This window comes from Necator americanus, chromosome V (assembly GCF_031761385.1).
Source record: "Necator americanus strain Aroian chromosome V, whole genome shotgun sequence".
NCBI classification, from domain to species: Eukaryota; Metazoa; Nematoda; class Chromadorea; order Rhabditida; family Ancylostomatidae; genus Necator; species Necator americanus.
This window is the reverse complement of record NC_087375.1, coordinates 31,338,533-31,363,195: the sequence shown is the minus strand read 5'-3', so window position 1 is coordinate 31,363,195 and position 24,663 is coordinate 31,338,533. Positions and strand designations below refer to the sequence as shown.

Sequence of the window (24,663 nt, the reverse complement as noted above, 5' to 3'; positions counted from 1 at the left end):
AGCTCTCTAGCGTAATAAAATATGTTGTTGGAGGTAGATATAAGCTGTTTGGAGGGAAATGATATGACGTAGAGAGCGGCTGGATGAGTTAGGTTTCACTGCTTTGTCTATTTTCGAACCGGTTCGAATCGGACCGCTTCTCACACAGCAACTGTGCCCAGAAGCTTTATTTGGAATCACCGTTTGTCGCTAAAGCTGTAGGAAGCTGCATTTGCATTGTATACTTTTAATTGCTGGGAGCTAGCCGTACGAGGTGGAATTAAATGGGTGAAGTGGGAGTTTGGGCAGAACGCGAGGGAGCAGTCGAGGGCAAAACTTCACAACCATACTTTTATTTATCTGCAAAATCCTCTTAGTATCCAGTTCGAGGAATATTTCTTGGAAATTTTCATTTTGCACGTAATTTTTGTATAAGAGAAAGTATCCAGAGACACATTGATTTGTTCAGTTTCTGTCAGATTTCTTTGATTCAACCAATTCTTTCAATTGCAACAGCTCCTAAAAAAGTGATTGACATTGGTTACATTAGTGTGTCGAGGAATGACTAGACACATGACTATCACATGCACGGATGAAGATGAGTAGATTATTTCCAGTGATGAAAGGTCCGGATTGGAATTTTAGTGAAATTTTTTCCATGTTTTGTCTTAATTGATTGTAGAACGAGTGTTTTTCATGAATTCTATGTATTATAGTCTTTGTTTTTTTAATAGTTTTATTAAGAGGTGCTTATTACTTGCACCAGCTAATTGTGTTCTCGATACCTTGTACATATGTGTTGCATATGTAATGATTTTATTGAAGGATTTTGAAGAAAAGTGAGTTTCTGACCGAGCCTTTGTGTCGTAGCCGTTGTTGTACATAGATGTATGTGATGTTTAGATGTTTCTTCCCAACACATCATTTTTCCCCCGTTGTTTCAAAATTCCATCTAGTGCATTGTGACGATCACTGCTAATTTTATATTCTTATTCATTTCGTATACCTAACTTTTCATTGATTTGTCATTTGTACATAGAATAGCGGCCGGTTATTGTGAACGATGAATTTCCTGTTTTGTATCAGTGAGATGTTGTACCTCACATACGTGTAATAAACAGTTGCACAGAGGTGAACTGTATTCATATGGAGGCGTTTCACGCAATATCACGCTTTTAGTGACACTTTTTTATTTCCCCAGACAGAAATTAAAAATTCATTTGGATTTCTTCATCAAATGATTTGACTGGAACACTTGTTCACACGGCACGAAAATATAATCATCATGGTTTTCTTTCTTTTCATTCTTTTATTTCTAGCATTGCATTGAAGCATCGGCTGCTAAATAGCACTAATTGAAAGGGTGGTTTTTAGGCTTTAATTCAAACCGAGGAATTTTGTCATGATCATTGCAATAGCCCAGTGTGGATGAAAGTCCTCTCATTTTACCTTAAAGAGCGATGTTCTGAAAGCTTGCAGCGGATCCTCAAAATTACCATCAAAGAAAAGACATAGTTTCCATGCGATCGACGCTGATGAATTTCTAAATCATGATAGAGAAAGCAGCAGGGCGCTGATATGCTTTTTCCCTACGAAGTGAGTGTAGCTGGTGAAAAATCGATACTATCAGAGTAGTGCTCGAATTTCTCCTTTTGTTCAGCTCATTTATGAATGAGCTGAGGTGTTGATACTTGAATAAATGCCATTTTAGTCTTAAATGCATTCCTTCAGTTGCTTTAGTTTCTTGCTGACCCCAAGAAAGTTCCATATATGCATTTTTTTAAAACTAATCTTTGCACAATTAGAAATGTAGCAAACTATGACTTGCATCTCGTTGAATACTGCTAACGGTTATCACTTAAAGGAAACATCAGGAAATTGACGATTCTGAGATCTGTCATGGGCAATTTAGCATTTGGGACGTAGATTACAAGTATCAATTCCCCGTAATCGTTTTGAAAAACTACGTGGGAAACGACTCTCGTACGCGGTGCGTTGTGTAGTATCGTGTAAGGTCCCACGCCGTTTCTCCGGACGATTGCGGGGGAAGTGAGGGTGAACACACGCATACAACATAGTCAATTTCGTGGTAAATCAAACTGAATCTCGCTGCTTTTAATTTCTAAATGGTTTTACCGACAATTCTTTTTCGAACTTACTTTGTCTAGAAACTTCAGGACATTTTCTAACCTCACTTCATACCTCCCATCCTTTTTTTGACTTACCATATATTCGTTGTCTATAGATGAGACTACCTCTACTAGTATCTTCGCTGCGCCGTGCCTCGCAGTTCGCTGGAGTGAAGGATCGAGTGAAGTATGTACCGCGCCGTTCATTGCTCTATGTCCCTGCTAGCAATCAAAAAATGTTGGACAAGGTCCCCAATATAAAGGTTCTTTTTTCTTTTGTTTCTTTCCTTCTTTTTTGTTTTCTTCCTTTTTTCAAACTGCAACCTTGATTTCACTTTCTTCCCTCCGTACTCTGTAACAGTCGGGTGGAAGTACCTGAATATAGTCTTTTGGTTGTAATATAGTCTTTTTGAGTTTCGAAAGAACCACATAACATATAGCGCTGGTGTTGAAATGAACCACATGGCGAGATGGCCGAGCGGTCTAAGGCGCTGGTTTAAGGCACCAGTCTCTTCGGAGGCGTGGGTTCGAATCCCACTCTCGTCAATTCTTTTGCAAAACATCTGCTACAATTTCAGGCTGATTGTGTAGTACTTGAATTGGAAGATGGTGTAGCGTTGACATCAAAGGCATTAGCACGTACTCAAGCGACTAAAGCCCTTGATAAGTTGGTCGAACAAAAACTTCTTTGTTTCGAATTGGGATTACGAGTGAACTCGGTTACAAGCGGTTTATTGGAGGACGATGTTAAGGTTATTGCACTGATTATCTATTTGAATTACTATTCTGTTTGATTTTCACTTTACTATCCTTCATCTACTATTTGTATGAAATTGAACTCTTGAAACCACGTTTATTGTAAATTTAGGAGGTATGTAAAGCAAAGCATCTCCCTCAAGCATTTATGGTGCCAAAAGTTGATAGTCCTGAAGACGTAGCCGCTATATACGACATATTCAGAAGTAACTATACAGCGAAACGAGTCACAGACACTGTTAGTATCTTTGATATTTGGCGTAGTAGGATAGTGCTATGCTTATATGTTTTATAGTGATCATGTCTTAATTTAGAATACCCGTCTGGTTATATGGATAGAATCGGCTAGAGCGTTACTCGATATGCCGCGAATTTTATCTTCAACGCTTAATCTACATAAAAATTCCGGATTTTTCAAATTGGATGCTGTTGTTTTCGGATCTGATGACTATTGTGCTGATATAGGTTCGTTTACCGATTATTTCTTCATTCGAATAAAGATTGGGTACGGGTACGTTAGAAATCAAACCGCAGCTAATTAAAGTAATTCTTCTAATTTTTAGGGGCTACTCGTACCCCAGAAGGCACCGAAGTTTTGTACGCCCGTCAACGGTTTGTCGCATGCTGCAAAGCATTCCAGCTACAAGCAATTGATAGCGTCTACATTGACATCAAAAATCTGGATGGTTTACGAAAGCAGTGCGAAGAAGGTATGCTACTTAGTTACCGTATAATACTATAGTCAAGTGTTATTTTTGCCGAAAACACGAGTTTACTTTTGGAGCCCGGTTGCTTCCCATTTGATGTGGTTTATTCTAAAAGATCTTACTTATAGTTTCTTAATAAACACTAATCAAATTTAATTTAGGTCAAAAATGGGGCTTCACTGGAAAACAGACGATACATCCAACACAAGTACGTGAATCTATTGGTACTCGCTCACAGTGGACTCACAATTCTTTTTCAATATACGATGAAGCGAATATTTCAAATGAAAGAATTCAACGGCTGTTCGTTTTTTAGATCAACTGTTTGAGGTTTATTTACAGATTCCTGTTGTACAAAAAGCTTTCATGCCTTCTGCAGAAAAAGTTGAATGGGCAACAGAACTGGTGCATGCATTCAGTCAACATCAGGCTGAAGGGAAAGGAGCGTTCCAGTTTCGAGGACAAATGATCGATCGACCGTTATTACTCCAAGCGCTCAACATCATACAGTTGGTGGAGAGTGTAGGAGGCGTTGCAAAAGAAGAATGATCAATTTATGACTAGTCCATGCAGAAGGAAAACTTCCTGTTTATATTACAAAAAGTTCGCACATTCAATCGAGGTAATTGTTAGACAATAATTTTGCAAGGAATAACTCTTGTAAATTATGGTTGGTAAACTAACATCAACTTAGATGCAGATGTAAGTTAATATTGGAGAACACAGGCACGCAATAGTTGGAGAACACGGCATGGTTAGATCAGTGGGCATGGTCAGGCCAGCTGGTTGTTTTCCATAGGAATAACTGGGCCCTCTCACGTGCTCGCGATCTCCAATATTCGTATTAACCGTAGATCAATCGGAATGCAGAAAGATTTCCCGGTGAAATACCTTTGCCCTAAACTTGTTATCATAAACTCGTTTTAAAAATGCACATCCCAGTTTTCTTGAGAGTTGCCCTATGAGTCTGAGCTGAGTCTTTTCTATCTCTTACTTTATGTAATGTTTATACATGATGTGGTTGTTTACATTATCACATTGTTGCTTACATTGTCACAATAAACAAGGAAAACGAAGGCATCAGACTTACTGCACAGTCAGTTCTAATAATAAATACAAGAACGAATGTCTAAAATGCCCAATTATTAGAAAGACGTTCAAATATACCAGTTCAAATATACAGCACATTTGTGGGAATTGTCTAAATAAGCTGCTCACCTATCTGTACAATACATCTACAAACCAGTAATGCTTGAACGAAAACATAGTTCCTATAGTTTCTATGCATTCTCATGCGCTTCATCTATCACTTTCAAAGCCTTCTGGAACGCAGAAATCATGCTTAACACCTCTTTCTGCAGATGTTCCACGTCGTTGGAAAGTTCATGCCTAAAACACAAAAAAAAGGTCTTTCACAGCTACTTTTTGGGCACTTCATTCTACCCAGTATTTCCTTAGTATGAATGTGAATGGACTTACAAGTCCAGTCCTCTACATGTGAATAAAGTGTCTAACACAAATCGCATTTTAAAAAAATGCTCTTTTTCATGATCAGAACAAATCACCGGCGATACTGTGATTACTCTAATACGTTTCTAGCATAAACCTTGTGGCAGCCTTTAAATTTGTACAAATCACAAAAAAAAAAGATTAAAAAATAAAAGATCTGAAAACGTTAGTTAACAGCAACATTTTGGAGAAAAACCGTCAATACTGCCGTATAAAAATTATGCAAAACTGCCAACTTACTTTCCTTCCTCAACCATTCTTTCTACGCTCATCAGCTCCTCAAACAACATCGATGGAAGTCTTTTCAAATCTCTAGCGACAGGAAGTTTTCGATGGATATATAGCCAGGCAGTGCACCGTTCAACCAGTAAAGCGGCCGGAAAAAAAAAACACATGAAAACAGTTGTTTCCTTGGCAATTTAATGAAAACCAGATTGAGACGAATTTCAACGAATGTCAATTGAAAAGATGATTCAACTTTTCCTAAATGAAAGCTATAACATTCGTAGCCAATATTTCACCTTTGGCACCACTTTTATCATAATTTCCAATAATTTGAAGAGGGGCTAACTAGCCACACTTGTAGATTTTCTCATATGATGCTAATCAACACTTACTGTTCTTCTGGTATCCATAAATCCATTCTGCTCAGATTTGCACTCAGTAGTCTTCATAACAACTCCTTTGAATTTTTCTTGTTTCTTCACATTGAAACGAAGATCTCTTGCATCTGCACATATCTATAACGAATGGATTCTCAATTTCAGAGTAAAAGGAAATGGCTCAGAGATAAAAGGAGAACTAACAGCAGCAAAATCCTTCTTTATTACTCTCTTTGGTAAAAAGCATTGTGGTTCTACCGACATTCCCTAGAAAAAAATCTGTATAGGATCAAATGAGAGCAACAGAAGCAACACTCCTGATGAAGAATGAGAAGCGACTACGGCGGAGGGTGGTTTTAACATGCAATTGTGTACTTGTGTTGTATCACTCGACATTCATGTAATAACGCAAATATATACAGAACTGTACATTTGAAGAGGCTCAGAATTGAATTCTTACATCATAGCTAGTGACAATTCTATTTTGAGTTACAACGTTACGGTATGAGAAAGACGACTCTGCAACATACCCATTTCACCATTTTCCCATCTTTCTCGATGAATCTTTTTCGTTCCGTCGCACGATACCACCACCAAAGATCAGTCTCACTCCTCATCAAGCCGTTCTTATCGAAACGATATTTATTTCCGCATTTCTTATTTGGGCAGTGAGTACCGTGGGCAGTACTTTCCGGAGCCTGAAGCAGTAAAATAATATCTCAAAAATGGGAATTTTGTATGAGGAGAAGAAGAAAAGCAAGTAGGAAATAGCGGAAGTCTAAAAGTGCTGGATTCGTACTCCTTCAGTTCATCTGGTAATAACATTTCTAAGCAACCTGAGACAGAGCAGAAAAACAACGTCAACCCACATAAAACGTATATGAACAGGCGCAGGTAATGCGAAGGACCTTCTCGTTGTCATCGAGATGAAGTCTTTCAATGTGATCTACAATAGAAAATGGGAGAAATACGAAGCAGTCTTGTTGCATTGCATGTTTTAAAAGAGCACATACACTGCTCATCCCAATCTTGACTCCACTCTTTGAATTCTTGACAGCTCATAGGCCAATGTGGCTCCCAGCAGCAACGATAACACCAGTAGCATTCGCAGTACGGACAGATGCAACAATTGAATTCTAAAAGTGCCCAGTTCTGGAGAAAAAAGCTTCGGATATGTTGCTAGGATGTGCAGAGAATCTGTCTTACCATTAGGAGCATTAATAACAAGTGAGATTGAACACTGAGGGCACTGCGTGAAGATGGCTTCAGAATTTTGAAGGGCGTAAAAGTAAGAAAACGACATCTGAAAAAATGAAGTGCAAGGAAAGAGAAAATGTGAATATATCAATTCGTATAAGTGTTCTTTTATTCTTATATTGCACATGAAAAAGTCTTTCCGTGGATACAGAGAGGAATCACCTCCATTTTCATGTTCGGATAAAATATTGAAGTAAAACTTGGGTAAATTTCTTTGTAATTACTTAGATGCATAAGAGGCGTTTTCTCCAAGTAATTTTTAAAACTTGTGAATACGATAAGAAGAACAATTATTTGAAATCAGAGAGATTCACTCTTATCAGAAACACTTATTTATTTCATTACTCATTTCATGCATACGCCCTCAATGATAGCTTCGCCCTCAAGATTGTGCATTACTCCAAAACCCGCACTAATTTGGAAGTCGTGAACGATCGTGATCTGAAATTTCATGCGAAAAAAAAAGCAAATAGATTGGTTGAATACAGTCTCGGATATATTTGTCGAGCAGAAAGCTGCAATAATTTCCTCGGAATATACTTGTTAATGGCAGAATTAGAGAAGTAATTCAAGGCGAACAACATGAAAACTAGAGAGAAAGAAAAACAATCAATATAAAGACTGCTTAGGTTATGTCTGGAAGTGCGCACAGACCGAAGATAAGAAAAGAAACGGAAATGAATTCCATAACAAACGAGGAAGCGTGTTCTTTATGATGAACAACCGTCTATTAGGTAATGAGGAATCTTACATTATATAACTGGTCAGTATACAATAAGAATGGCGTAGTCATTGACCACTCAGGAAGCGTAACAACTTCAATTTAGAGGACTTCACCTCTTTATACTTTTCCTACAATGTTGCGCTTAAACAAATTAGATAAAAAGTTTACCTTAATTAAACTCGACATCACTGGGACCGGAAGGATAGCATAGAGAAGATCCAGAGGCGAACAATCGGCAGCTGTGACCAACTAAACGACAAACAGTATAATTGAAACTGATGCAGCAAGTTTACTATGCATACGGCTGGCGTCAAATATGTTCAACCGGGTGAATGCGCAACGGTTTGAACTCCTCCTGTTGCACACATTTAGTGTTGAGTGTATGTGATATACTATATGACTGAGTATATGCATATGTACCATACAAATGAACAAGATTCGAAACACTACTTTTTCTCTTGTGAAATAGAGCCGGTGAAGGTCAAACGATCAAACAGTGGCTTTATTACCATCAGGAGTATTCTGACGTTTATTTTGTCATGTTTTACTTGTATCTTCTAATTGTTTCAGGAATAAGACTCTTTATTGGTTTACAGCCCCAGGGATAATAACTATAATATGAGTTCCCAAGAAAATTCGTATTGCTGGAACCTCCTTTGCATTTACTTTTTTTAAAATTTTTTTATTTACTCGGCTTAGGTCTTACAAAACAACTCTATAAAATTCCAGATGTATTTTGGAAAAAGTCCTCCTAACGAAAAAAATCATGGAAGAAATCAAATATACAAAAACGAGCAAAATTTATTGATATTCAAAGATGAAACCCTTTTCCGTTATATTTGCCAAGCCTTGCTGATTTTAAGGAGTAAGGTTCTTACCGAGATTCGGACAGGAAACTGCTTCAAGCGAAGCTGATGGAGCACTTCAGAAGCAATGCAATCCTTGCACATCACACCGTCTACAGATTGGAAAAGATCGGTCTTCAACGATGAGTGGCAAGTGCGACACAGAGGACTTTCGGCCTAGAAAAATACGGGTGAAATGTACAAAATTATTAATAATTAGGGGGATTATTGCAATGAATTCCATAATATTTACCTGCTCTCCTGAAGCAACGTTGTTATTACAGAGGTCTTGTCCTTCACAGTAATAGCGCTCTTTCACAAAGACGTACTGGTCGTGTTCCTCACAACGTTGCGCATGAAAAACTGCCAGTTAGTTTGCAAAAAAAAGAATGTCCACCTAAATGTTTCCTCAAGGTAAAGCATTGGTGTTTGGGCATTCGTCAACTGATTATATTAGGCCTACCAGAAAGCCTTGTCACCCATTTTTTGAAATTTCCAGAACAGTACATTTTTGGGCGGAGACTATTCTGCACCATGTTTTAGTTTTTGAACATTCTCGAAGCTTCTCCACAGTAGGTGTAAATAGCCGGGGGCCTTCCTCAACTTTAATCACTATGTCAGTTACGCAGGAGCAACTTCGAGCTATCATCTTTGAATGGCGTGGAGGCACTGGAACAACGGCAGCAGCCTGGTACATCAACAGCAGATTGGGGGAGGGCACCATTACCATCAGTACTCCGGAGATCAACAGTCGCTGTCCTTCGACGAGACTCGGATGTAACCATTCAGCAGTCGTCAGTCGCCTCCAGACCCTCGGTTACAGAAAAGTGCTGGCTCGATGGATCCATCACACCATGTGTGGCACCCGGTTTACCCGGGTCATCTGTCAACCTATCCTTCTTCGCTCACATCGAAAGGAGTTCCTCTACTACTTTAGCGCGCTCCGTGCCGTGTGGCTCCCTCTAAGAGAAGACCCACCGACGCAAACCAAATCGAATCTCCACCCCAAGAAGTGTCTCCTTTGTTGCTTCTGGGAATCGAGGGGAATGCTCTTTTATGAGCTGCTCCCCAAGGCCACACCGTCACCGGTTCCATATACACTACCCAGCTCCAGAAGCTCGCATCGGCCATTCGAGAAAAACGGCCGAGACGAGCTTCGGTGCACCACCTCCACGATAACGCTAGGCTTCATGTAGCTAAGGAGACCCATGCAAAATTGTAGGCGTTAGACCAGGACACAGTGCCCCACTGTTGTAACCAATAATGGTGATTATATTACTAATTGGTTTCTATTGTAAGCTGAGTAAAAAGAACAAAGCAGAAAAAATGGCAAATGGTGACAAGACTTCCTGTACAGCCCGATATTCTGGAAATGGTGTAATCTCTCATTTTCTGCAGTTTTAATCAGGATGTGTGCATAAAGAAATGAAAAATGTCTTCTGAGCATAGAATTAGGCTATTTTATAGCTTTTTTCAGGCCTCTGTTTGAGAATATCAACAACAACGATAACAACTTACTACTACTGCCATCATATTGCTGTTCACTTGAGTTTTGTAATTCTGAGCACATTTTCTGATACGATTGTTGTTCTCAGCGACGCAGTTCCTGTGAAACCAAGAAAATATAGAAGATAAAGGGCCATGAAGTAGAATTCAAGCTCACAGAGCTGGTCGTGTAGTGAATCTCCATATGAAATCCAAGAGTTCGTTGAGCAACGTGTCAAATTCTTCTGATTCTGTCATTAAAATATTAAGGGCTTCTTCACCTAGACGTTGAGAATATTGCGTGTTTGTATTAATACGACACCTAAAGCGATGGAAATAAAGAGGTATGGTCGGGTCAAAACGACATGAATCACGAGTGTCGTTGCGGTGCATTTGCGTACACGCTCGAAAAGGAGCGTTGGAGGTATCAGGTGGAACCGAGGTAGGACCGTCGCAATCTGCAGCGATAGGTGTTGCCGGCAAGGGTTTCACCACGCTCCTAGCCGCTGCGCTCCATCGAAGCGCCTCGAGAAAGCCGCGTACGCAATTGTGCGGTTCATGTCGTTTTGACTCTACTATGTAATACAATCAATAGTAGTCACAAAAATAATGCGGACACATACCTGAGTGTGTTAAGATTGTCCTTTAGCTCAAAGAAAATTATAAAAACAATATCCGCAAGCGGTTGATTGGAAATGGACACTCTTGTCTTGTCGAACCAGTGCACGACAAACTGACCATGATGCAAATTCGGGACCAGAGAAGATACCTGACCACGAGATAGTATGGAATTAAAAATGAACATAAAGAGAATAGTTAGGAAAAAACAGCGGTAAAGAAGAGTATTAAGCACTTCGGCTCTTGCTTCACATACACTATCGACATAGGGGTTGTATTCTTGAAACTAAACGTAAGAACTAGTGATTGAAGAGATGTAACAAATCCAATAAGTCTTTTATCGGAAGCATATAACCAAACCTTCTCATGCAGATCGAACGGCTTTAACTGAGATCGTTTAATGTCGAGCACCTTAAAGATGCAGTCCATACGAATGGCCTGAGAAATGTCTGCAAGTTCGAGAGGCGTCAAACATTCCAGCTCGACCTGCAAAATCCAAAGAGTGAGGTGAGAAGCAGTATTCTGCAGTTTGCTAATAGGTACCTTTCCCGAAGGCGACGGCTGAGTGTTTGCCGTAGGAGTAGATAGAACGTGATTGGCACCGCATGAACAACTTTCAGTGATGAAGTCACTTAGAGCTAGGCTGAAACTGCATGTTTTCTTAGTGTTAAAAACAAAGCTTTGCTGCAAATTCAAAACAAAATTCAAAAACTAAATAACAAATGCACCACCTGGGCAACTCATATTCCTCAGCTTCGCCCTCCACAGTTGAATCGTCATCAACACAGGACTCGTCTGAATAGTAATCATGGAGCTCCACATCGTTTACCAACTTTCTGGCTGTGAACGGTTTCCTTTTCCCTAAAATTCGCTAGAAATACGGAATTGACGAGACGCAGCTCCCAGTCCATATAAAGAATGAACGAATTAACGCTTACTTCTCTTTGGCGACATTGGGCTGGGGTGATGGGAGGAAGAATTTTTAATGATGTTGAATTGGATTCTGGCCGTATCAGGTTCGTCTTTGGGTTTGTCCTTCCATTCTCTAAGCGCTTCATTGAAGAAGGCGAGCTGAACATGAGCATTTACTCTGCAGTTGCGAGTACATCAGCTGATTTCAAAGCGACAAAACGAGGATGTACCTCTTTCGCCTTCCCAGTAGTGGAGAGAGTAGTTAAAGCATCATCGTCAAGCAAATGTACTTTTTGTACTCGATAATCAAGTGCAGGTTCTAAAAAAAAAAACTCGAAAACACAGTGAATTGCTAGGAAACTAAACAATAGCTAGTTTTCGAAGAAACTAAGAAGGAAATTTCACGGTTAATTGCAAATTCGAGGCTCTCAAGCTTTGTTAAAGCGCTAAGTATCAAGACTTTCATATTAAGGTCATATTCTATAGATGCGACAGTCGGACCTGGTGCTCCGACCCCCTTCATTTTTGGATGGTTGGCGAAGGGACCCTCTTCACTTTTGGACGGTTGGAGGAGGGACCTCCTCACCTTTATACGGTCGGCAAAAGAACCCTCTTCATTTTTGGACGGTTGGAAAAAGGACTCCCTTCAGTTTTGAACGACTGGCGGGGGGATCCTCATCACTTGAACCTCACCCCATGAGCTAGACCCTCTTCACCTGAGGAAGGTCTGTCTCCTCACTATCGTACCAATGGTAGGCAATTCCCGGTGGAGAATGTAATCAATTACGAGAAGCCGGGTTTTCTTAGGGACTGGTTCCCATGCGAGTCAAAAAACAAGGACCAAAGATAGATGACACTGAAACAATTGCTAACGTGAAATCCACGCTTACCAGAACAGGAACTATTAGCGACAGCATCTGCCACCAAAACATCGTGGTCAAATTCGGTGCTGTTCAGAAGCAATGACTTAGGATTTACCTAAACAGCAGTTAAGCATCTGTGAACATGTTTTGCTAGAAATGTTTGCTAGAAATGTATTTTGCTGGTAGATCTGCTCACGGTTTCCCATCTGCAGTGTTTGTTAAGCGAATACGGGACATCGAATTGGAAATCATTGTCACGTGCAGAGAGTAAACGATTTTTCTGTTTCTAAAGAAAAAAATGATTTTAAATCGAGTAAATACATCGTTATACCATCATATCAAAATTCAAAACATAGAACTAGGAATTTCAAACGAAGATAGCTATAGTACCTTGCTTAACACTCCAGCCGGGTCGAGCAACGTCTTCGTGAGAATTGCGTTGTCGGCAGACCGTCTCCTCTGCTGATGCAGCGACCTTCTGGAACGTAGGTAGGATCCCTTGGTGACGAGTTTTTCGTAGTCGTGGTGATACGCCTCGTCCTCACACAACGACATGGTGGAATGATAACCTGGTAACTCGTAATTTTTATAAGAATTTTGGACACTGACAGTTTAACAGATAGACAATTATTTAAAAAAAAAAACAGAAGCTAAACATCCTTAAAATAAAGATGTTGAAATACTATTAACAGCATATGTGGGAGATTATACTTATAGAAGGACCTTTATGGATAAATAAAGCGAGCATAGTTGTTAATTTTGAAAATAATCCCTATTTCTTGTAAGTAGAATGAAATATGTGGGATATGTGGAACAAGTAATGAAACGATAAAACAGGAAACCCATGAAACAACGATGAAAGGAAGAAGAACAAGAAAGTTAGAATTTAGAGGTCAACCGTGGAGAAACGTAATGAAGACCATATGCATCTTATACATCTGAAAACAACTGAATTTGCCATGTGCGATAGAAATTGAAACTATTGCGCAACGTTCGGCAATCTGCGCTCACGAAGCGCACGATGAATCACGCCTGAAGGCATCACTGAATAAGCGGAGAGCGCAGAGAACTAGACAGAATTTATCGCGTCGCTCGGAAGATGCGCACGACAAAAAAACTATGGCAACAGTAAGCAATATGTAGGAAATAAGACGCATATTAAAGTGAAAAAGGTAACTAAACTCATTTTGTTGGACCATTGGAGTATCTAGATCCACAAATGGTAGCTTTCATATTTTTATCGTTTAAAGGCACCACCCCACGAATCTGGGGTGGTAGCGGTTTCAGGTGGGTTATGCCTATACGGGGTCATAGATCTTGGAGAAGAGGGTGATTCCGTCCACTTCTTCCTAATTGCCGTAAAAACGGCCTCGAAGATGCGGCGCGTGCACAAGGCTGACGCGCTCCAATAGAACTCGTTGTAGAAAATAGTGACCGCGAACCCTAGAAGCCGCATCTTCCGGACCGTTTTTTACGGCGAATAGGAAGAAATGAGTGGTTCTGCAATCTACAGTCCCGTATAATCTTTGACCATCCGAAACCCTCATCATCGATATTGGAAATCAATTGGTTTTTCCTGTTGCTGAATCAGAAGATCTAGTGCGTGCGTGCGTGCGTGCGTGCGTGCGTGTGTGTGTGTGTGTGTGTGTGTGTGTGTGTGTGTGTGTGTGTGTGTGTGTGTGTGTGTGTGTGTGTGTGTGTGTGTGTGTGTGTGTGTGTGTGTGTGTGTGTGTGTGTGTGTGTGTGTTTGTTTGTTTGTGTTTGTGTTTGTGTTTGTTTTTGTCACGACATGGCCAATTCTGTCCGCCTCTGGCTGCTTCAATCTGATCAGTTCTTGACAGTAGAGATAGTGTGTTTCGCTCAATAGGAGGTGCTCATAATGGACGATTCCCAACCAATCCCATCGAACACACGGGAAAGCCTTCTTGACCATTAATCCGAGGTAGGCGATCGTTCGGGACGGCTCACCCCGATTGGAGTATGACCTTTCTAGGGTTTTTGTTCTCGTTATATTACCTTGAAATCGCCGTATAGTATTGATCCGATATAATGTTTACATCGTCAGACATGGCTTAGAAAACACGTCTTGCAAAAACGCCCACAACTTTTCACTTCACCTAATATTAATTGACCCCTGAAAATCACTGTATAGGTCGCAGACACATCCACCAGACTCTGTAATTCCGACCCGAACTCGAACGCATTTGCCCACCCCATGATGAATGACCAACGCCGGAAGCTTTAAACTTTTCCATACAATATATGTGCTTTTGTTCGAATGGTACATTTTCTTCTTGTAGCTGGTGATAGGTAATTACAGAAGTGGGGTAACCGGTAGTTGCAAACGTTTTGTAGCAGTATACCATTTTCATCCACCACTTTAGAGAGTACTCTTTAGGTTTCTCCTGCTCCTTTTCATTAGGATAAAATCTATACAAGAAAATTGCCCGAGTTCAGTATGACTATCTAAAAACAGACTGTTTTTGTGAAATGTCTGGAGAGAATATTTTATCCTTACCAGATTTCCGTACTGAAGATGATTCGATGAAAGAAGTGATAACCCTCCTCTTCTAAGGGGATAGTCGAAATATTTCTCAAAAACAGTTGCTTGATTCCAAGGTGGTGGTATCCGATTAATGGAACCTATTTGGTATTTTATCCACCACAATTGTTCTCCCTGTAGATTTACTACGCATTATTTATAATACAATTCTATTCAGGAGGAAAAGGAATCATTCAAACAAAACTGTCTGATTCCTCAAGAACTGCAAATATGTATACCTTCCTGCAAGGCAATCAGTTTTGTTTCGATATATTTATTGTGCAGTTTCCTTCCAATGCATCGTACTCCTACAGACAATAATTACAAACACAAAAATCAATAATACCAGTTACTTATATTATATAACTGGTAATATATACTTATATTACCAGTTACTTATTAATGGCCACCTCAATAGCTGCTGGTTCATTCACGAGCTGTCATTAATCAATAAACTAATGAAGGGATTTATCACAGCTAATCACAGCTCCGTTTTTGGACAAAAAAAAAACACCTCTACATGTATGATAAAGTGAAAATTTTGCAAAACTATTTACAAAGAAAGGGGTTATCCCAGAATACTTTGGTTACAATGATAAAGGCGAAAATGTGGACGCTAATTCACCCTCTACTTCAAGTTTATCATATGAAGACCAGTACCTTTAGAAATTTCAAAGACTAGTTGAAATACACTCGGACAAAATATTACGAAGTAAAATCTTTTCGGAATATGTACAAAAAATCTACAAGAATTGGCAATGATTATAAAATTGGAAAAAAAAGATGTTTGCTAAATTGTCTCATAACCACTCGCAGCCAGTGCAGCCTTCGTCGCTTCCACCTTCAGTTGCAAAAGCTTCACGAACGCGGAAATCAATTTCAGTGTCTCGCTTTCCAGAAGGTTCATGTCAGTGAGAATGTCCAGCCTAAAACAGTCGGTTGTTTTTCCAGCATTTTCGAGAATTCTTCTCAATACCTATAATTTTTTATATAGTGTTTATAAATAAAGTCTCCAACATAGAAATATAGCACAAATCGCAAGAGTGAACATTATTCTACGAACCAGGACATATCGGCACAGATGCGACAGTTAAACTAATAAGCCTATGGCATACATTTTTTGAATTTGAACTACATCATGCTCGAAAATGAGAGAAAAGGCCAAATATAAACTTGATGAATAACGGAAAAAAGATCCATGGAAGAAAAACATTGTTCTCTCGAAACATCAACTAAGTGAGAGGTAAATTGCTTACTTTCCATCTTCGATCTTTCTTTCCACACTCATAAGTTGTTGGAATAGCTTGGACGGGAGCGTTTTCAAATCTCGGGCTGCGGATAATTTTCGATGGATATACAGCCAGGCTGTGCAATGCTCAACGAGCAAAAGTATCTGAAGTACGACATGAACAATTGAATATTGAATGAACAATTGAACATTTGTCACAATTGAAAGGAAATTATGTTTAGAATGGTCTAAAGGAAAGGTGTTTAAGAGAGTGGAATAAAATTTCTCAGAAACGCAAAGCTATTCTCGTTTTAACCCAAAGCCCCTTCTTAATATTATTTTCACCTCAACCTTCTTTTGACAGTTTGAATAAGCAAAACTACTTTAAAAAAGGGACAGACATTCTTAAATTACAGCACTGTTGAGAACTCACTGTTGTTCGGATATCAATAAATTTGTTCTGTTCCGATTTGCAATGAGTAGTCTTCAAGATAACATCTTTAAACTTTACTCTCTTCTCTTGATGGAAACGGACATCCCTTGCATCAGCACATATCTCAAACGAAAAATTTCAAAGTGGGTAAAGGTGATTTAGAAACCAAAAGGTTACATACAGCAGCAATTTCCTTCTTTATTATTCTCTTCGGTAACAGGACCTGTGGTTCTGTTGGCGTTCCCTAGAACAAGAAGAATTACAATTAATTTCAATTATTACAGTGGCAGGCTACAAGTAAAATCATCAATAGAGGTTGTAGAAATTTCTCAGAGGAGAAGAACCGGAAATCGGTCATGATCCTGCCCACTCCCTTTCCGCCCTCCCTCTCCATCCTCTCCCCCTCCTCCAAAAAAAAAAAATAGTAAGCAGAACTGAAGACGGAAGTAAGTAATGAGAAAAATTTATTAAAAAGGACTAAAATGCAACCACTTGCTACCTTCTAACTATTATTCCACAAGCATTTTCAAGAAATTCAAAAAAAATTTCCAACTCCTTTCAGTTAATGAAAACGAAGCCGAGGAGGAGGAAATGACAGGACGCTCCTCTATTGTGTAATTTTACGGAGCCGGCAGATTAAAAAAAAAGTTTTACAAGTCTTTTGAAAAGTGCACTTATAAAACAGTAATTCCGGTTGCAGAAAATGGCAAATAAATTTCTAAATAATGTCAGTGACAGGTTTTAGTCTAACCTACGATAATACTAACGTACCCGTTTCGGCACTTTTCCATCTTCACCAGCAAGCAACTGTCTTTCCCTTGCAGTATGCCAACACCACAGATCATAACGAGTTCTCAATAAGCCGGCCTTATCGAAACGAAACTTGTTGGGACACTTCTTATTTGGGCAATAGGTACCATGTGCGTTGTCCTCGGAAGCCTGGAAGAATCGTGCAACACCTCAAAATTGGAATTCTATGTGAGAAGAAGATGAAGAACTAGTCCAGAATACAAATGTCGCTTGAAGTTAAGCAAGTTTTCAGACATAAGATTCTTAGTTTAGAAAGAAGTAAAATAGAAATTGTTAATAACCTACATAAAATGTTTGTGAACATCCACATGTGATACGAATGACTTTCTCGCTTTCATCCAGATGAAGTCTCTCAATAGGATCTAGAAAGGAAAGAAATGGAGAGAACCCGTAATAACATTGTCATTTATTTAAAAGCGACGTACACTGTTCGTCCCAATTCCTACTCCACTCTTTAAATTCTTGACAGCTCATTGGCCAGTGTGGCTCCCAACAACAACGATAACACCAGTAGCATTTGCAGTATGGACAGACGCAACAGTCATATTCTAAAGAGTTGAGTTGGTGTAAAAGTGGAAGAAAAAGTTGGAGATGAGAAATGAATCAATCTTACTGTTAGGAATGTTGACAACAAGTGACATTGAGCATTGAGGGCAACATGTGAACATAGCAGCAGGATTTTGAATTGTATAAAAATGAGAAAAGGACATCTGAAAAACATGAAGTGCGAGATAAGCGAAGGTTGACAACAAGTAACATTGAGCAGTGACATCTACTGGAAAACTTTTCTTTTGGAGCAACTAAACTGGCGGAAAGACTAAGATAGATCTACAATCTCGAAAAAAAAAACCATAAAACTTCACCGACTGGAAAATGGAGGAAAATAAAAAGTCCAAAAATTTCTTTGATGTATTTAGATAAGTGACACGTGTAATATTTTGGTCTGTCGTGACCATAGTAAAAATGTTATTAGAACTATAAAAAAATTATTTTGATGAAGGTTCAAGTGCCCGTGCAAAATTTGTGTGATTCACTCTGTTTATCAACTCTAATCGTATGAGACATTTCGTGTCCTTCAACTCAATTTCCGCGAACAAAGATACATCCTCCATTATTAATATTAGGTAATAATTCGAAACAAAAGTAGAAGTCACCACCTCACGGAATAAATCATGGAAATGGAGAATGAGGATGTTCGACAGGATTTAGATTACTCAGAACATGAGAAAAAAAAATGTGCACTGAGCGCTAGGAAATTAAAAAAGGAATTTATACGAGACTTAGCAACAATGGAATGAAGCAAAAACACATTTTATTCAATTATTCCATTGTGCCACTGTAACAACCAGTAGTTTTTCCACGACCCACAATGTAAAACATGCCATGCTCCACGCGTTATAGAAGGCATGATTAAATTTATTGAATTTGATTCTTGATAATACTGCTAGTCCTAATCTATGTAACAGTGCAAGAAGCAGACTTTACCTTAATTAAAGTCGACATCACAGGCACAGGGAGAATAGCATAGAGAAGATCCATGGGCGAGCATTCCGGAACTGTGACTAACTAAACGATGAGCATTTGCACGTAGTTAAACCATTACTGTGGACCGCAGTGGATGTAATTCAACGTGCGTCGTTACTTCTATCGTACACATCGCACTTACCCGGTTGCACACATGAGGTGTCGACTACATGTATAGTCGGTTCAAAAAGCCTCGAAGCTCTTTGCATAAGCGGCTGCGTCCGAAGCGGCGTCGTACACATGATGACTGTCATTGAGGGGATTCCCGCTAAAACCACTCATGGCTGCTGTCTGAGTGAAGCTAGCGGTGGTCCTACCTCGATCCCAACCTGCGCCGCTTCGAGCGCAGACTCTTACACTGTTTCAGGTCGTTTTGACCCAACTATAACTATTCTCGTAGAAGCATACTAAAACTTAGAATTCTTTGTTCCTTTATATTAGAAATAAGATAAGCAAAAGAAGATTCAAAGAATTTTTTAGTGTGATCTAGAGTAACCTGAAGTTCATTGTGTCGTTTTCTGACATTACCTCATCGTTTCATAAGTGAGCAAGACAAACTTTGATTGCTGACTCGGCCCCAGAGATTATCCTTCACATTATTTGAGAAGTTTCCGGACTGTAAGACCCTATTCTACCCTCGTTTTGAGTCATCGAGTCGAATTCCATAAAATGACAGTCCCATTATATATTACCCATAAAAGATAGAAAACCATCCCAGAAACCAAGTCTTAGATGAAATAGATTATACCGCTCTAGTGGCAAACAAATGAAACATTATAAAGAACAAATTTGTGAATTTTCGACTATAAAATATACATGCGCAGCAAACGTTGCTGATCATGCTTATGCTGATAATCACCATCTTTAAAATATGAAGAAGGAAATGTTCTTACAGGAATTCGAATAGGAAATTGTTTCAGGCGAAGCTGATGGAGCACTTCAGAAGTAATGCAATCTTTGCACATTACACCATCTACAGATGGAAAGAGATCTGTCTTCAACGATGATCGACAAATGCGACACAGACAACTTTCGCTCTTGAAAAAAGATGAGTTGTATTAGTTGAGGAATTACTGCGATGAATTCCTCTACACTAACCTTTTCTCTTGAAGTATCGTTGTTAAAATAGGAGTCTGTTGCTTCATAGTAACCGTGTTCCTTCACGAAGACGTACTGGTCGTGTTCCTCATAACGTTGCGCCTGAAAAAGTGACAGATAGACTTACTTAAAGCGTCAGTGGTTTAATTGAACTAGTTTTTAATTAAGTTTGAAGGAATGGTTTCTTAATTATTTGTTAAACGGCTATGTCCAGAAGGTTCTGTGCAGAGGTACATACGTTTTCTCACCCCAGGAGCAGCGTTTAAGGTGCGAAATTTTTGAGCTGTCGATATGGCTTCTCTAATCGGTACTCACTCTCTAATACTGTGCTCCTGTCGAACCCAGCGCGTACCGATGCGAAATGCGGCGATTAAACAAGTCAGCATAGTTAACCCCGGGGAAACCGGAGAAGATCATCCGAAAAGGATTGCAATAACCAGAGAGGCTTCAAATAGAAATCAAACGCTGTTAAAATAAGTTCCGAAATCACTTTTCTGGTAATTATACCAGCCACTTTTTGCACTACGATAAGAGTCGATATCGGGTTCTATGGATTTTCCAGCTACTTTCCCAACCGTTCTACAATTTCCTAAATAACCGTTTGCCTCTCACTCTGCGTACATCCATGAATTTTGAGTTATTCAAGTATTGAGCACAAAAAAAAAACTAAGCTTAAAGTCAGACAATGTCATAGCTATTTTCAGGTTTCTCCTTGAAGGTATCGATTAGAACTTACTCTAGTTGCCATCATGCGGCTGTTCACTCGTTGTATGAAATTTTCAGGCGAATTTTTAATGCGATTATCATTTCCAAAGTCAGAACTCCTGCGAAAGTAAGGAATTATACTGCTTTAGGGCAAGGGAAGGAGCATCAAGCTACATCACTTACTGCCTCTTCGATTTGCTTATGAAATCCAATAATCCGTGAAGTAAAGCATCGAAATCTTTTGCTCTTGTGATTAGATAAGTGAGTGCTTTCTTGTCGGCAATACCAGAATATTGCGTATTCGTATTAATGCGGCACCTAAAGCATATCCTTATAAGTGAAGGTTTACAACCTAGAAAATAACAATAATGAATACACGTACCTAAGTGTCTGAAGGTTGTCCCTTAATTCGAAGAATATAAAGAAAACAGTATCTGCAAGCGGTTGATTGGAAACGGATACTCTTGTCGAGTCGAACCAGCGTACGACACAAAAACCGTAGTGTAGCATCGGGACCAAAGAAGACACCTAGTGACAAGATGGCGTTGTGTTCAAAGCTAATAATAAACAAAAAGTGACTTCCCCTCGTCAATGAGTGTTTTGTTTGTACTATAGAATAAAACTCGATATTCTGAATTATTAGATCAGCTCTCCACTCCTACTATGAAAATATCAATTCGGGCTTCTAGCCCACGTTTTCTGACATCCAATTTCCTAACAAGAGATTCCCATCTCCTGAGAAGACAGCAAAAAGACGGTTCTTAACGTTTGGATAAGTTAATTCAGTCTGTGGTGTATATCTTTTTAATCTTTCTAAGAAAGTGATGGTCGCATATAATCCGATCAAGTAGCATTCAAAAGACATTCAAAATTACCCCAAAAGAATGGTTTATGCTATAAAACCATGATAATAGCTAAACCTTTTCCTGTAGATCGAATGGTTTCAACTTCCGCCGTGGGATATCGAACACTTCAAAGATGCAGTGCATATGAGTAACTTGAGAAATGTCTGCGAGAGGCGTTAGACATTTTGAGCGAACCTATAATTACTCGATTCCACTGAGTAGCAAGAAATTGCTGAAATTGTAGCCCTATAGTTTGATAACTACCTTCGACGGCCGAAACGGTTCAGCGCTTTCCTTAGAAGTAGAGGAAACGTGGTTAGAAGTAGATGAAGAGCTTTCAGAAATGAAATCGATTAGAGCTAAAGTACTGAAAATGCAGAGCGTTGACTTTCTTATTTGTTCAACTAATATCCAATCACCCAAACAAATTTACCCTGGCGACCTATACTGTCCAGCTTCATCTTCCATTGCTGAATCACTATCGGAGAATGACTCGTCCGAACCTCCCTCGTATACCTCCGTATCGTTCACAAACTTTCTGACCGGGAAGGTTTTTCTTTTCTCTAAAATTTGCTTGAAATACTGCTGTGACAAAATGCAGCTTCAAATTCATAAAACTTATGACATGTGGAAGACCAGGATAGGAGGAACGAATGGAATAACACTTACTTCTCCTTAACGACTTTGAGCATGAATGTAGAGAGGAAGAATTCTTCTTTATGATGTTGAATTGGATTCTGGCCGTGTCAAGTTCGTCTTTTGGTGTGTCCTTCCGTTCTCTAAGCGCTTCATTGAAGAAAGCGAGCTGAACATGTGCATTTATACTAGAGCCACGAGTGCATCAACTGATTTCGAAGTTACGCAACGAAGATGTACCTCTTTCGGCTTCCCAGATGTAAAGAGAGTAGTTAGCGCATCATCGCCAAACAAATGCACTTTTTGTACTCGATAAGTAAGTTCAGGATCTTAAAAAAAAACCTCAAAAATATAGAGAATTTCTTGGAAACTGAACATCTGGTAACTGAACAAATTCATCTTCATGAATGTTTTTGAAGTGTGAAGAAAACGACAAAGATTAACGATTGAATACAAAACTTTTTTAAAAGTGCATAATTCTTCTGCTGAAGGTTAATAAGAAATGAATGAATCGCAGAAAAGTAAAGACGTATGAATTCATTCGAAAGAAAGTCATGCAAAAAAAATGAAAACATAAAACAAAGATGGTATTATTGGAAAGCCCTGAGATTTGGAACCTCACTGCACAAACATACTATACATACTTTCGACTTAACCTTGGTAATTTGTTCTCACTGGATCGAGAAAAGCAAAAGGGAGGGCTTTTTCTAGTAGATCACATATTTTATATCTCTTGTTTCATCCTCATCAGTAATAATCGAAGAAAGAAAGTACGAAGAGATGCAACTTATAGAACAGAATTAAATACGAGTATTTTGGAAGCAGTGGTGATAATAAAACATAAACTTACCAGAAGAACAAGTATTAGCGACACCCTCTGCCACCAAAACATCGTGGTCATATTCGGTGCTGTCCAGAAGCAATGACTTAGGATTTACCTAAACAGCAGTTAAGCATCTGTGAACATGTTTTGCTAGAAATGTTTGCTAGAAATGTATTTTGCTGGTAGATCTGCTCACGGTTTCCCATCTGCAGTGTTTGTTAAGCGAATACGGGACATCGAATTGGAAATCATTGTCACGTGCAGAGAGTAAACGATTTTTCTGTTTCTAAAGAAAAAAATGATTTTAAATCGAGTAAATACATCGTTATACCATCATATCAAAATTCAAAACATAGAACAAGGAATTTCGAACGAAGATAGCTATAGTACTTTGCTTAACACTCCAGCCGGGTCGAGCAACGTCTTCGTGAGAATTGCGTTGTCGGCAGACCGTCTCTTCTGCTGATGCAGCGTCCTTCTGGAACGTTGGTAGGATCCCTTGGTGACGAGTTTTTCGTAGTCGTGGTGATACGCCTCGTCCTCACACAACGACATGATGGAATGATAACCTGGTAACTCGCAATTTTTATAGCGATTTTGGACACTGACAGTTTGACAGATAGACTACTATTTAGGAAAGGGAAACAGCCAGAAACAAGAAGTTTTTGAAATAAAGGTGTAAAAATACCATTGCATTTGCATTAATAGCATATGTGGGAGATTATACTTATAGTAAAAGTACATTTAGGGGAGAAATAAAGCAGAGTATAGTTGTTAATTTTGAAAATAATCCCTATTTTTTGTATGTAGGATGAAATATGTGGAGCAAGTAATGAACGATAAAAGAAGAAGAAAGAAGAAGAAAGAAAAAAAAACGAAGAAGGAAAAAAAAAGAAAGAAAAAGAAAAAGAAGAAAGAAACAAGAAGAAGAACCCAAGAAACAACGGTGAAAGTAAGAAGAACAAGAAAGTTAGAATTCAGAGGTCAATCTTGGGGGAAACATAATGAAGACCATATGCATTTTATACATCTGAACACAAAGGGAATTTGTCATGTGCGATAGAAGTTGAAAGTATTGCACAACGTTCGGCAATCTGCGCTCACGAAGCGCACGATGAATCACGCCTGAAGGCATCAGTGAATAAGCGGTGAGCGCAGAGAACTAGACAGAATTTATCGCGTCGCTCGGAAGATGCGCAGGACAAAAAACTATGGCGAGATCAAGCAAGACGCTTTTTTTCTCATACATTTTTAAAGGCAGCATACCACGAATCTGACGTGGTGAGGGAATCGGTGGGAAAAGCCAGAGATAAGGTTGTAGATTGCGTTGTTCGAGGTAGTTCCTCTCACCCCTCCCTGATCATCCTAAAAAAACGCCGTGGGAACCGCTTTAGTTCCTACGAAGAACGTTAGAACGCTCTTCTATTGTCTGAATACGTTCTGGTCGCCTCGCCAACTTATTCATTGTTTTCATTTGAATAGGCAGTCGAGGAGAACTCATTAGCTTTGGACCGCTGCGCAGCTGGGTGCGGCGCGTGTACAAAGATGGAGCGTTGCAACTGAAATCGTCGTGAAAAACGAAGTCTCTCACGCCTTTTTTTTACTACAATTAGGGAGAGATTAGCAGAACCAC

The 24,663-nt window shown here is 39.3% G+C and overlaps 3 protein-coding genes across 4 annotated transcripts; 1 reads left to right on the top strand and 2 right to left on the bottom strand.

Moving 5' to 3' along the window:
* Window positions 1–2,224: 2,224 nt before the first annotated feature.
* RB195_015777 (uncharacterized protein) lies at window positions 2,225–4,120 on the top strand (the record flags this gene model as incomplete). Its single annotated transcript, XM_064206648.1, has 7 exons — window positions 2,225–2,371; window positions 2,687–2,860; window positions 2,977–3,102; window positions 3,179–3,329; window positions 3,428–3,574; window positions 3,733–3,779; window positions 3,914–4,120. 7 exons carry the CDS (start codon window positions 2,225–2,227, stop codon window positions 4,118–4,120), a joined length of 999 nt encoding a protein of 332 aa, XP_064062529.1.
* Window positions 4,121–4,851: 731 nt separating this feature from the next.
* RB195_015776 (uncharacterized protein) lies at window positions 4,852–12,941 on the bottom strand (the record flags this gene model as incomplete). Of its 2 annotated transcripts, XM_064206647.1 has the most annotated exons (22): window positions 4,852–4,960; window positions 5,321–5,358; window positions 5,698–5,820; window positions 5,887–5,949; window positions 6,213–6,380; window positions 6,552–6,628; window positions 6,696–6,818; window positions 6,889–6,985; window positions 7,832–7,912; window positions 8,542–8,685; window positions 8,762–8,848; window positions 10,027–10,114; window positions 10,172–10,315; window positions 10,617–10,762; window positions 10,972–11,097; window positions 11,155–11,254; window positions 11,343–11,472; window positions 11,550–11,682; window positions 11,754–11,842; window positions 12,414–12,501; window positions 12,583–12,672; window positions 12,777–12,941. In XM_064206647.1, the coding sequence occupies 22 exons, from the start codon at window positions 12,939–12,941 to the stop codon at window positions 4,852–4,854; spliced, it is 2,409 nt and encodes an 802-aa protein (XP_064062528.1). The 2 variants fall into 2 exon arrangements, with proteins under 2 accessions (XP_064062528.1, XP_013299634.2); XM_013444180.2 differs by lacking the exon at window positions 8,762–8,848.
* A 2,777-nt stretch (window positions 12,942–15,718) lies between these two features.
* RB195_015775 (uncharacterized protein) lies at window positions 15,719–23,585 on the bottom strand (the record flags this gene model as incomplete). The annotated part of the gene is made up of 22 exons (XM_064206646.1): window positions 15,719–15,854; window positions 16,185–16,321; window positions 16,590–16,712; window positions 16,771–16,833; window positions 17,361–17,528; window positions 17,685–17,761; window positions 17,825–17,947; window positions 18,013–18,109; window positions 18,885–18,965; window positions 19,817–19,960; window positions 20,022–20,123; window positions 20,758–20,845; window positions 20,910–21,044; window positions 21,109–21,254; window positions 21,647–21,766; window positions 21,836–21,938; window positions 22,005–22,134; window positions 22,241–22,376; window positions 22,448–22,536; window positions 23,058–23,145; window positions 23,227–23,316; window positions 23,421–23,585. 22 exons carry the CDS (start codon window positions 23,583–23,585, stop codon window positions 15,719–15,721), a joined length of 2,541 nt encoding a protein of 846 aa, XP_064062527.1.
* Window positions 23,586–24,663: the final 1,078 nt, after the last annotated feature.